At 40.3% G+C, this 13,067-nt stretch overlaps 1 protein-coding gene across 3 annotated transcripts in view; it reads right to left on the minus strand.

Moving 5' to 3' along the window:
• Nucleotides 1-4,363, minus strand: part of Vgll3 (vestigial like family member 3) — a 45,085-nt gene extending 40,722 nt beyond the window's left edge. For 2 of the 3 annotated variants that reach the window (XM_048422690.3, XM_048422689.3), the window contains exon 1: nucleotides 3,840-4,363. In XM_048422690.3, the coding sequence (XP_048278647.3) occupies nucleotides 3,840-3,965 (126 nt within the window). In that variant the 5' untranslated portion in view covers nucleotides 3,966-4,363. The remainder of the gene's footprint in view (nucleotides 1-3,839) is intronic. The other variant, XM_048422691.3, reaches the window with a different exon arrangement.
• Between the last annotated feature and the right edge of the window lie 8,704 nt (nucleotides 4,364-13,067).

The raw sequence follows: 13,067 nt of genomic DNA on the forward strand, positions 1-13,067 counted from the left end.
ACTCTAGGAAAAGAGATCTACTGGTCCTGATTCTGTTACCAACGAGCATGAAGACTTTAGCCTGGAATTCCAACCCTAAGGGCCTGAATTTTCCATTTACAATATGCTCCCCACCCTCTAGGATTTTTCCACGTGAGAAACAGAATCTCAGAGTCATTTCGTAACTTTACCAAGGTTGCAGAAGACAGACAATGAGTTTGAAAATCTCCTTAAAAACATTACTGGAGTTTTGCCTCCAAAAGAAACTTTTTCTTTTTTCAGAGATGTCCTGTGAGCATTTTTACCTAGCTGCTATCCCTGAAGAAAAGAGAGTAAACATGTTCTAACTTACAGGAAGTTGAAAATGACCATTAAAAAAAAAACTATATAAAGGTGGAAATTCATCTACTGCTCTCTGTGTTTGTCATTTCTTCTGAAAGCCAGACTTTAAAGGTATCCTGATTTAGCATTCTTAATATGGGAAGAGGATTTAGACAACAGACTGTCTGCCTTTAAGATGAGAAGTCCACTGAGTATGAAGGGAATCTATGATTTCAGATCGTTGCCCTCAATTTTTCCTGACACGTATTTCGAAACTTTGTGCTGTTTCCTACTGTCACTGGTGGAATACAAGCACATTCCTTTCTGCTCACGTTTTGCAGTGTCATCAGCCTGAGAGCATGTGCTGAGACTGAGTCAAGGCTGCTCCCAGGGAGATATGGAGGAGGACTGTCTGGAGGCTATGGGGAGATGGTTAGGCTGGGACTAGGCTGCTCAGAATCGCTCACAGAGTTCCGGCTCTGTGAAGTTCACTGGAAGACTCAAGTCCAGCACACAGTTTCTAGGAATTAACTCCAAGGATCATAAATTTAATTTTCAGACATTTGCAGATGGGTTGGACTGGCTTAACTGAAGTAAGACAATGCAGGGCGGCAGCTGTATGCAGATTCTTAGGCTTTTAAAACCCTCAACTCCGACCTACCTACACCTACAAGGTGTTCAATCAAAAGACCTAAACTTAAAGCTTTCTGATTTAGAGGGAAATGGTAATTCATATGGATGAAAAATAAATTCCTTTCACTTCTAAAAGGAGTGTTCAGAAAGGGGAAATCTACCGAGCTCAAGATCAATCATAATGAACTATTTTGATAAACTAATGAGGTAGGGTGTGTGTAGTTTAGTGTCACACTGCTTGCACAGCACAGGTGAGACTCTGTATTTGATTCCCTTTCCTTCTAGAAAAGAGTAAAAACCAACAGACAAGAACTTTAGATACCCAGTTTTGAAGAGAGAGAGCAACAAAGGGATACATTATGGCAATTCAGTGCACAAGTAGCATAAAATATCAACGTCCTCATTCCCAGCATTTGCTTCATGAATGACCATTATGTTTTATAGATTACACTGTCATTTTTTCCTGTTTCTTTTTTCCTCCTCATGAATCAAGTATTTTTTTTTTTTGGTTTTGTTTTTGTTTGTTTCTTTTTTAATGCCGTAAGAGTTGTAGTCCTCATTTTTGTCTCCCAAGCAAGCTGCTATTAGGGGGTCAAATCCCAAGCACGGAGAAAACAACCTTCATGGATAATAATGATAAAACCTTATGGAATGCAAAAACAACCAAAATATGTATTCTCAGATGACTGCATTAGGGCCAAGTCAATATTAGTCCCACTTCACCCACGCACTGCGTAGTCTAAAAATGTTGTCAGGCTGATAAGAATTTCCTGACTTATTCTTTCTTCCAATAGAAAATATAGGTCATCAAAATAAACTCCGACAGTGAAAGAACAGTAGCGACACTGTCGGCTCTCTCTGGTCCATTCGCCAATAAGAGTCAAGTAGTTTGTTTGTTGGAGAAAATTGTAAATATCAAGTAAGCCAAATAACCAGAGAATTCTGAAAGTTTCCATATACACCTCTCAACTACACCCTTCCAGTAAACTCAGCAAACGTCTACTTAAAAGACGTCTATAGAAGTTCAGACTATAGCAGAAGCTGGACATTGTGGAACTTAACACAGACAGTTTAGACTCTTCTGGTGTTTTATTTTTAATTCATTTGTCAACTTGTTGATAGTTTTAGCAAAAGAATGGAATTTGGGGTTGAAACTTAAGTCTATCTATCACAAAATAAGATAACGTGCTTGGAGCTGGTTCTCAGTGAAAACTAGCTCTCATGATTACTGACTTTCAATGTGTCTAAAACAGCCTTTGACTTTTTTTCCCCAGAAAGAGTATTACATGCTGACCTCAACTATAGACTCTGATTTCAGTGGAATTTATGACATAATTTCATAAGAGACAACCTTACTCACAACTTCTACTATTCCTGATTTTTTCAGAAGAGAAAGTTATCTTCCTGAATATTTAAAAACATCTCGGTCTGTTGTTCATCCACATTCCAACTGATAATTGAAGGTCTCTACTGCATCAGCGATGGAGCAATGGGTGTTAGTAATACCCAAAGTCTCTTTGCCTCCCTTGAATCTACAGTAGCATTATTTTGTATATTTCAAAGAAAACGTGAGCAGCCCCAATGTTTTCATTTGTCACCCTTGACCACAAAATTAAAAAAAAAATGCTTGTCCATCTCTCCCTTCAAAGATCATTTCGCTTTGAAATGGTAAAGTTGTCAAATGTTCAAGTAAATAAATTAATTGATGTGAGCAAGAAAGTGGGCTCTTCTCACATGTCTCCTGTTGGTCTTCATTAAGATGGACTGTTTAGCTGTGAGTCCTGAATTTGTGGCCTTTCAGAGTTAGCTGAATTTGACAGCCACTACATTTTAAACATAGAGTAATAGTCCCTTTCTCAACAAGTAACTCTGTACATGTAGAAAAAGGACAGACACAAAGGAAAAATAGGAATTCAAAGGTCAGATTCCTCCAAGGGCCAAACCCTGACGGCCAGAATAAAACAAACAGTTCCTAAGAAATGAAAACAAGTCAATAAATTCTGTAAATCATTATTTTTCTAACTATATCTAGCTTATTTTTAAGTCAGAATGAAATTAGCCTACTCTAATCCCCAGGAAGGCCTCTGTTTCAGTACAGCACCTGGCCACACACACACACGGTTTACTGTTCTTAGGGTAGTGCTAACTAAATTTTGGTGCGCTTGCTATGTGGCCGAAGGATCCCTGGTGTCACGTTTTCCAGTGTCTACTCTTTCTTACCATCTCCTGGATGCCAGGTCCTTTTTACTGACAATTTAAATGTCTTCTCTGGGTGGAGCCCGGGAATGCGGATACTCAAAGCTACCTCTGGACCGAGAAACACAGGTCCGCTGATGGACACCGACAAGCCCCGTGCTTTGTTGGGGAATGAATGAAGAGCCTTTTGGGCAACCACGTCATCTAAATCACAGACCCGTTGAGAAACGCAACGGATAAATTCTAGAAATACTCAGTGTGTCTGCTACCAGACCAGAGTTCCACCCTAAAAGTCTCAGAACGAATATTTCACAAGCTCACTGTTCGGGTAACTTCTGCTACCTTAGTGGTACACTTCCCCTTTTCAATCCAGGAATCAAAGTGGTTGGGTTAAAAGTTTACTCACGCAGTCCTAAAACAGACGCCTCTGGTGAGCTTCAAAGAACTGAGTCCTAAGGACCAGCGCAGCTAGGAGTCTCTGAGTCCAGGTGACACAGCTCAAAGAAGCCCCCGGTCAGGTAATGCCTCTCCAGGCATCCTGGCCCTGCCACCCGCAGTTCTGCCCTACTATCTTTTTCCTTCTGTGGCTCCCCGTAGGTCCCAGAGCATCCTCCGTGCCTCGGGTCCCGACGGGACAGGGCCGGAGCCCCACACCGATACCGGGTGCCCCTCGTCCCCGCCCCCGGAAGGCTGCCCGGCCGGTGACTCACCTGCTGGCCAGGTTGGGGCGCCGGATGATAGCAGGCTGTGGGGCAGGTTGCAGCTGCCACGGGGTTGGGCAGATACTGGGGCGCTCCATACGACTGGGGGTGATACATCACCTCCGCACAACTCATGGCAGCGGGGCCAGCGGCGGCCCCGGAGTCGCCGCGGTTCTACGCGCTGGCGCGAGGGGCGCCACCGCCACCGCCGCCGCAGTTGCTGTCCGCGTCGCTGCTCCTGCTGCTACTGCGGTGAAGGCGGGTCCTCGGCGGCCTCGGGCTCCACGCCTGGAGCAAGCTCGGGAGGGGTTGGCAATCAGCGGCGGCCCATGCGCGGGCACCTTCATTTTCAGCCCCTCCGGGTGCCCCCTCTGCTTGCGCTTATATAGCGACGGGACGACGCTGCCGCCCGCCCCGCGGCAGGAGCATGACAGCGTTGGGCTCAGTCTCTGGCGGCGGCACCAGTGGCAGCAGCGAGTACCGCAGCGCCAGCCACAGCCGCAGCAGCAGCCGAGCCACCGCTCGAGCTGCCCCAGGAGCAAGGCGATGCTTTGCATACACACAAAGCACGCCCGGGGCTCGTCCTATCACCAGCGCGGGCGGCTGGGCGAGGACCGGGAGGCGGGGGAAGGAGAGCCGGAATGTGGGGAGGCGGGGAGCTTCCCTCCCCAGCTCTCAGGAGCAGTTTATCTGCAAAGTTCCACCAACTACAGTCCACAGCGGGCGAGTCGCCCAGCAGGGGGACCCTAGGGAGGACGGCTGCGGATTGGAGCGAAGTTTGCTGCCCTCTCCGCCTCCCGGCGAGCGATGATGGTGGGAGGAGATTGGTATGCGAGAGGCTCCGCGCCCACAAAACTCTGCGGGTCCCCACCCAGTCTCGGTCACCTGGCTGCTGGGCCAGGGTTGCCCAAGTCCTAGGAACTTTTTCACGGAGCATCAAGTCCGATGCTGATTGAACAAGATCAAAGAAAGGTCATGGGTAAAGAGAGTTATAAAGCAGGCCAGGGTTAAAATACAGAATTGGTTCCTATGTCAAAAAAATAATAATAATAAACAGAAGTGAAAGTTAGCATTGTCTTGAGTGCCCACAGGCCAACAAAGCGTAATTCCCTTGCCACATCTTCACTTGAAAGGCATATCTTGGTGGCTTGTTATCCTGACAAGATGTGTCCTTTTCTGGCATTTACCAACTGGCTTGCATGCAGCAAGAGAATAATTGGTGACTTACTTGACTGCGATTTAAAGGTGTTTATGTGTAAATGAATTAAAACTTGCAAAAATGAAATAAAACTCCATTTTTAAGAATATTATTATACTCCAGTATAATCATAAAATCTAACTCAACCTTTCCCTCTCTGGCAAACGGAAAATTTTGTAAGAGAGACCAAAAGACACAGGCTTTTTCAAAGGAAATGCCGCTTTGGGTGTCAAATGCATTGATGTTGTCATCAAGTAAAACACACACACACACACACACACACACACACACACACACACACACCAAACTTAGACTCTGAAGCCATTATACCCCGCCACCACCTCTGGATCTGGGACAGTTACTTAAAGAGGTGATGTATGCAATGATTTATGTACACATAGCTGTACCACACATGCACTCACACACACTATGATTGTGTTTGGTACTTTTACTATCCCATAACAGGTTTTCTTCATCCATTCATTATTTTATTAACTGAATCTTAAAATACAATTATTAAGAGGTTATGTAGTTTAGACTTCACACTGTGTCCTTTCTGGTGGGAGACTATGCCTATCAAGGAGATACAGAAGAACTTGCTTTATATGTTCATAACTCTTTTGTCCCCAGTTGGTATGACTTGGTTAGCCCCTTTTCCTGTGATCCACACTCATTGCTTCCATCCAAGAACCTCCATATAGTACAGAGCCATAAGAGCATCCACCTACTCACATCCCAATATGAACGTCTTTTTCATATCTACCATAGAGAGCGAAAATCCTCCCTCGCAGTTGTACTGGGAGTACCAGGGCCGCCCCCAACATTCGTCTTCTCAAAGTGCTTCCCCATGGGCTCTAACCTTAGTACATCCTAAATTTTAAATTTCTTCTAATGTTCTTGGTCTCCTGTTTAACTCTGTTGCTGTAATCCTTAGTTCATTTAGACCCTCTCATTCAGACTCTCAGATGAAGTTCATTACTGTTTTCCCAGACCCATAGTAAAACATCTTCAGACCTAGTCTTCAAGTCTCAGGAATCCAATGGAGACCTGAAACTTTCTGACATTTTTGAAAGTAGTGTTTCACATTCCATAGTTCCAATTCTATAACCTCCACCTCTGATTCCTACTTTTGCCAACCTCTCTGCACTCATACAGATCTCTGAATGGGTGAAACTCTTATTTTAAGAAAAAACATGGCTCTAAAACTCTTCATTTGGATTGGTTGTGATTTTCTCTAGTGGTTTATGGTGTGGGAAGTCCTTCTGTCTATGTGTTGTTTTATTGGTTAATAAATAAAGAAGCTGCTTTTGGCCAATGGCTTAACAGAATACAGCCAGGTTGGAAGATATCTATATCTTTATCTATCTATCTATCTATCTATCTATCTATATATATATATATATATATATAGAGAGAGAGAGAGAGAGAGAGACAGAGAGAGACAGAGAGAGAGAGACAGAGAGAGAGAGAGAGAGAGAGAGAGAGAGAGAGAGTAGGTGGAGTAACGGAGCTGCCATGGAGCCACCAAAGGGGAAAGATGCGAGCTACCAGCTGGAATTTTGCAGATAGGCCATGAGATTTATCATAAAATATGAAATAATGGAAATGGGTTAATTCTAGATGTAAGAGCTAGTTAGCAATATGCTTAAGCTATTGGCCAAAGAGTATTGAAAATAATATAGTCTTTGTCTGATTATTTCTGGCCAGGGGAGCCGGGAAATGAACTGTGGCCTCTTACTACACGTTTCCTTGTGTGGCAAAATTTCCTAGATGAGGGATAAAGACTGTACTTAACTGTGTATATAAGGACAAAGATTTTTAGATTGCTGATAGGGATTACACTGGTTTAGTATAGTAAGGGTTGTAGATTCTTCTCCAAGAACAAAGGGTACAAAACACTCCTACAACTATAGTTCAGGGAACATTTCAAAAGATGGAGCGGAAAGACTGTAAGAGTGCAAAGATCAGAGAGTTTGCACCCATAAAGTCTCACCAATATGACTGCCTGGGCAGGAGTGGGCATGGGTGACTAGTGGATATGCCAAAATGGACAAGAAAACTCCAGGAGGCTATGAGGCTTCAACCTTACACAAAGAATCATACGAAACAGAAGAAAGTGGAAGGCAGGAGAGATGGTCTTCCTCAGAGAAAGGTATACAGATTGGTTGTCCAGTACTAAACGGTTAGTCTTGAAAACATACAAACAACTGAAGTTCTATGGACTGAGCAGCAGATTATTTAGGACTAGATAGATAGATAGATAGATAGATAGATAAATAGATAGGGGTGTGTGTGTGTGTGTGTGTGTGTGTGTGTGTGTGTTCATGAGATAGCAATTAGTGGCAAGAAGAGGCCATGAATTTGAAAGAGACTGGGAAGGGCATATTGGGAGATATTGGAGGGAGGGGAGGGGAAGGAAAATGCAATTGTGTTATAACCTTAAAGTGGGGGAGGGGTGAAGAAAGAGCTTGGTGTCTCCTGCTACCATTTCTCTTCAGCAATCAACAACCATCCACCCCCTTCTTCCACACTTGCTAACTCTTCTTAGTTCTCAAAGGATTCATATCTTAAAATAGTCAAAGCTGAACAGTTTTAATGTCTCCCCATCACAGCCACAGCTGCTTCAGTGCAAGAACACATGGATCCCAAAAATGCAATGGTTGGCTTAATAAGCATCTATTATATAAGGTATTTAAGACAGAAAAAGAAACTTCAGAATAATTTATACATTAGAGAGAGATCAGAGGGCACATGGGATCAGTGAAGATTATAATGTGGAGAATTGTTTCAGATTATTCAAGTTTTCTCTCATGTGAAAAATGAGAAAGTCCTTATATTGTGAGAAATTTTGAGACCAAGAGGACCAAGTGACTGAAGTAAAGCAAGAAGCTTGCCTTCAAGAGCAATCTTTCCCTCAAGGTCAGACATCCTGCCCAGCAATCTGAACAGCTCCGGCTTCTACTTCAATGCCATGGTGTACCTTAGTTAATTAGTTTTTGCAAAGTGATATGCTAAATATCTGTTTCTTCTACAGGGCAACTACTGAAACCGATTGACTCATTTACCCCAAAATGAAAATTTAAAGGTGTTAAGCTTGTGTGTTTACTAATAATATAAAACCAGAATATATTTCAAACTGCTATGCCTTCTGTGTGCTTTAGTATGTGTGGTGGCTTGAATGTTAAGTTAGCAGGGAGGGGAATTCTTTGAAAGAATTAGAAGGATTAAGAGAAGTTGCTTTTTGGGAGAAAGTATGTCACTGGGATTGGGCTTTGAGATATAAAGTCCATGCTGGGTCCGGTAGCTCTATTTGCCTGCACATCCGAATGTAGATCTCAGCTACCGCTCCAGCACCATGCCTGCCTTCATGGTTTCGTGCTCCCCACCTTGATGATAATGGACTAAACCTCAGAAACTGTAAGCTCCCAATTAAATACTTTCTTTTTTAAGAGTTGCCATGGTCATTGTGTCTCTTCACAGCAATAGAACACGGACTCAAGACTGTGCTATAAATATTCACCACGGGAAAGGATACTTTTTTGGTACTAAAAAAGGCCATTGCTGGATGTGTTTGCCAAATATTCGTACAAGGAAATAACTCTTTAGTGATATTTTATTTCTATTTTCTAGTGATAGCAGAGAAAATTAGTATAAAAGTCAATTATGTCCAGAATTAGAATCTAGATGAAAAATGGATCAGGAAGTAAGAAAGAGAAATAAGTTAAGCAAAACTGGTAGTCTTCACTGGCTTGTTAGTAAAATAAATAAAAAATAAATGAATAGGGTGACTCCTGTTAAGAAATTCAAAGTGTTGTTGGTTAATAGCGATTTCTTTCATAGATTGACAAGCCTGTGGTCTGATGCAAATCTTCTAGGGTCTGGGAGAAGAACTGACACTGAAAGAGGCCGAGAACTCTGAGTGCTTGGGTCAACTGCTTTCCACCATTGTACAGTGAAGCACCTGAATAAATAAAACACACACAGTTTATGTGGCTGTATACACAACAGGTAACCACACATATTCAGACATGTTAATTCATGCAAACACATGAAGGGATAAATACACCTAAATTAGGCTTTTGACAAGCTCAGGCCAAAGGCATGTAGTATACCGAGTTATTCAGAAATGAGAATTCAGCATGATCTCTGGGGCACAGATTTTCATCTCTATTATTTGCAGCTGTCATAATTAGATGAAAAACACAGGATAGAGTGTGATCATATAGACTCCTAGCTAATCATGTTCTGCATAGTTTACTTTTCTGTTTTCTCACCTTCTGTGGGCATTACTACGCATGCTTCTCCTTGAGTTCTAATGTAGCATCCCATCCCAGCTATCTGAATCTTCCCAGCCTTTCCATATCCCAACCACTGCAGTTCTCATAAAGATAAATGACTATGAATGTCTCCAAATTTTCTTATTTGAGGTTTATACACTTTTAAGCTTTATTAAATTTCTAGGAATTTTTTTAGCTGAATCGTATTAAGACATATCCCCAAACAAATGTGAGGAGGAGAGGCAAGTTATCATGGATTTCCCCAATATCTTTTGGGATAAATTAGCATAAAGGATAGGGGGACATTTTGTCTTAGTAATGACAACCAGCCCTGCCTTACTTGATACTTCACACTGGTTTGAAACATGAGCTCCTCTTGCCTTGGTCTCCAGGGTTCCCAATGCCATGCCAAACTAGAGTATGTTATTTTATACAGCAAAGGGAAACCAAGATTGTAGAAAAATTATCTTGCTTATGAGTAGATTCTAAAATAAGATAACCCTGACCATCTGTGTAGAACCCATATAATTACCAGGGGTCTCAAAAGAAGAAGGCAGGACATAGGAGTTAACATTATATTCATGAAAACTAGGGAAAAAAAAACACTCTACACACAGTTACTGACTTTGAAGGCAAGAACCAAAGATTATAAGCATTCTGCAGAATCTGAAAAGGCAAAGAAATGGACTCCTCCAGAAGCTCCAGAAAGAATGAAGACATTCTGACACCAATGGGAAACAGAAACTCTGGACTTCTAACCACTGAAATAAAAAATAAAAGCATGCATTATTTGATGTTACTTTGTACATAGTAATTGGTTATAGCAGCAATGGGAGAATAATATAAAAATTTCATGGGGCAGGAGATGCTTGAAGGGATGGCCATGGATAGGCACAATATGAAAAGGTTTAGTAAGGGGAAGTCTAAGAGTGGTGAAATCGTAATAGCAGAAAAATAAAAATTTGTATGTAAAGCAATAAGACTATTTAGTCCATTGTCTTTCATAGCACATGCTTCAAGTGTTCTCAGTAATGTTCCGCAGCTAAGACAATTCTCCATTATTTCTGCTCTTTTTCAAGGTTTGGATCTGTCTTCACTGTGCTCGTATCCGTCAAGTTCAGTTTTCTTTTTCTCTATTTCCATTTACTCTTCTATAACATCTCACTACCAAATATGTAACTGACACACATTGAAAAACACAGAGTTCACTGTTTGAACCCCATCTACATTCATGAATATTGGTATCGAAAAGTAATCTATCCTTCTGTTTCTCTTCCCCTCATGTACCTCCATGACAGTGTGCTATCTTACTCTGTTTTCTCACGTTAGCTAGTCTTCGTCAGTTTTCTGTTATTCAGTGCTTTTAAACTTCACACAATGGCTTCCTTAGTGTTTCATTCTTTCTCACGAGATTTCAGTCATCTTACAATCACTTTTCCACTCACATCATTTAAAAATGCTCTTCATGTCTAGGATGTTTCTCCTGGTTGATGACTTGTGAGGATGTATTTCAGATGGTTTCACAAATTAATAGTTAAAACAAATGAAGGCATATTCTAAATTACTATTTTAATTTCTTTTGCATATTACTATTTTATTTTGGATTTTTATTCCACATTTGTTTTAAATTAACATTGAAACTTTCCTTACATTCTGCAAACTGAATATGCATTTACTATATTCCCACAAGTACAGCACACCATATAACAGCTAGTATTGAAAAGAAATGTCCTGTTGAGTTGATGACTAGTTGAAGTATTTATTCTTGTTAAGAAACCATTTGCTATTTAAATATGCAAATTACAAAATCACACAGATTTGTAAGATCAAAGGACGATGTAAGAGAACTAAAGGGGAATTCAGGTCCTTTATTTCAATCTTTGATGGTTATAAATCTATAAATTTTAATGCTATTAAATACAGTATTTCTTGTCATTTCCAATACCCTCTTAGAACTTAGTGGTCGTAGTAATATTATGAAAGCCTCAGTGTGGATTAATGTGCAATGTTACCAAAACTAATAGAGTAAAATCTAATTGAGACTGAACATCAAAATATCATGGTATTTTCCTGTCACAAGTCTATCTTAGAAATTTCTGGAATATGCAAAAGTCTAAACTAAGATCTATACTAGAACACCTAAAACCTATTTTAAAGGTAATTTTCAAGGTTTTTAAAATGTTCTGGAATGTTGAAAATTCATAAGTCAACCACACAGACCAATGATCTGAATGACATTCCAGTGTTTAGAAGATGTAAAAATCAGTATGGTCCACCTGCTGTGCTCGGCATTATTCTGGTCTCTGCCTCCTAGTAAAATTTAATATTTCAGCCTGTAACATTTTAGAACATTTATGCTAGCGTTTCTGAGACAAGCCTTCCTGAAAAGATTCCATTTGTATTCTAAGTTGGGCTAGTGTGTTTTGCCTGATGACTTTAACACACTGAAATTCCTTTTTCTTCTTGAGGCCTCCTGAAATTCTGAAAAAGTACAACACAGGTAGCAGTTCTTACTTGAAGTCCCATGCTAAAGTTGAATTTCCTCATTAATTAATCCTTATTAATTAATAAAGGTGATTTTCATTTTTATTGTTTTACTTGTTAACTGAGAAGTTAATCTTTAAATATTTCTGGTTGGCCCAACAGAAGCATATAGCACACTGCCACTGACATGTTTGAGTATTCAGCCAAAGTTTATGCCCATCCTTCTGTTGTACCTCTGTTTATTACTGAAGCAGCTTCATAAAACACAATTTATCATCTCTGTTAAGTGTAAATATATATATATATATATATATATATATATATATATGGAAATTTTATTAGAGTTGAATGATTTCACAGCCCTTTTTGTCTGATAAGCTTTGCAGATATTTAGAAGAGTTCAAGATGGAGAATAGTATCTGAGATAAATGAATATCGGACACAACTAAGCCTGTGTATGAGAAGGCAAGCAAAGAATAAGAGATTGGCCTTGTGGATTAACCTGATTAAACAGTTTCACAATTAAAAACATTTAAAATTACAAATCCATCTAATGAATATTTAGATATCTTCCTTTTTCCATATGCTGTCAAAACTTACATGTGAACAAAGATTAGTTCAAACAATCACTTCTTCACTATGTAACAAATATTTAGTTCCATGCCCACCTTGAGATTGTTGCTTGTCCCTTTGGTAGTAATAACAAATCTTGAATAATTCAGTGACATTCTTTATGCTGTCTCTAATAAGTAGATGTATTCACATGAAGCCTGAGCGGGGAATGAGCCTGGTTCTGCCTGTGGAATGGAACAAGGCTAAGTAGGCCAGGGAGGATTAAACCCTTGATCTTGGCATCATTAACACTATGTTCTAAGCCACCAGGCTAACTAACCACAGACAAAAACCAATTGAACTAATAAATCGCAACAGCCAGGGGGATCTGGTTTGAATTTATTTCTCATTTTGAATACATTAGTTTTATAATTTGATTTAAATATTTTAGAATAAATGAAGCCAATGGTCTATGCTGCTGTCATTCAGAAGAGAAAACAGAGAGAAAAACTACCCAAAAAGATTCTTAGTAGGCCATTGGACAAGCTGACATGGGAGCTGCACTCTGCCTTTGCACAGAAGATGTCGGGATAGAACAGAGAGAAAAATCACACTCTTTTAAAAAATGTTAAATAAGCACAAAACAAACTTTGTATTTAGAGAAGACTTCCTACATTTACTCTGCAATTCAATAGTTTTTATGGAAATCAAATAACATTCCTAGCA

The sequence above is a fragment of the Myodes glareolus genome, chromosome 2 (genome assembly GCF_982192425.1).
Source record: "Myodes glareolus chromosome 2, mMyoGla1.1, whole genome shotgun sequence".
Lineage (NCBI taxonomy): Eukaryota > Metazoa > Chordata > Mammalia > Rodentia > Cricetidae > Myodes > Myodes glareolus.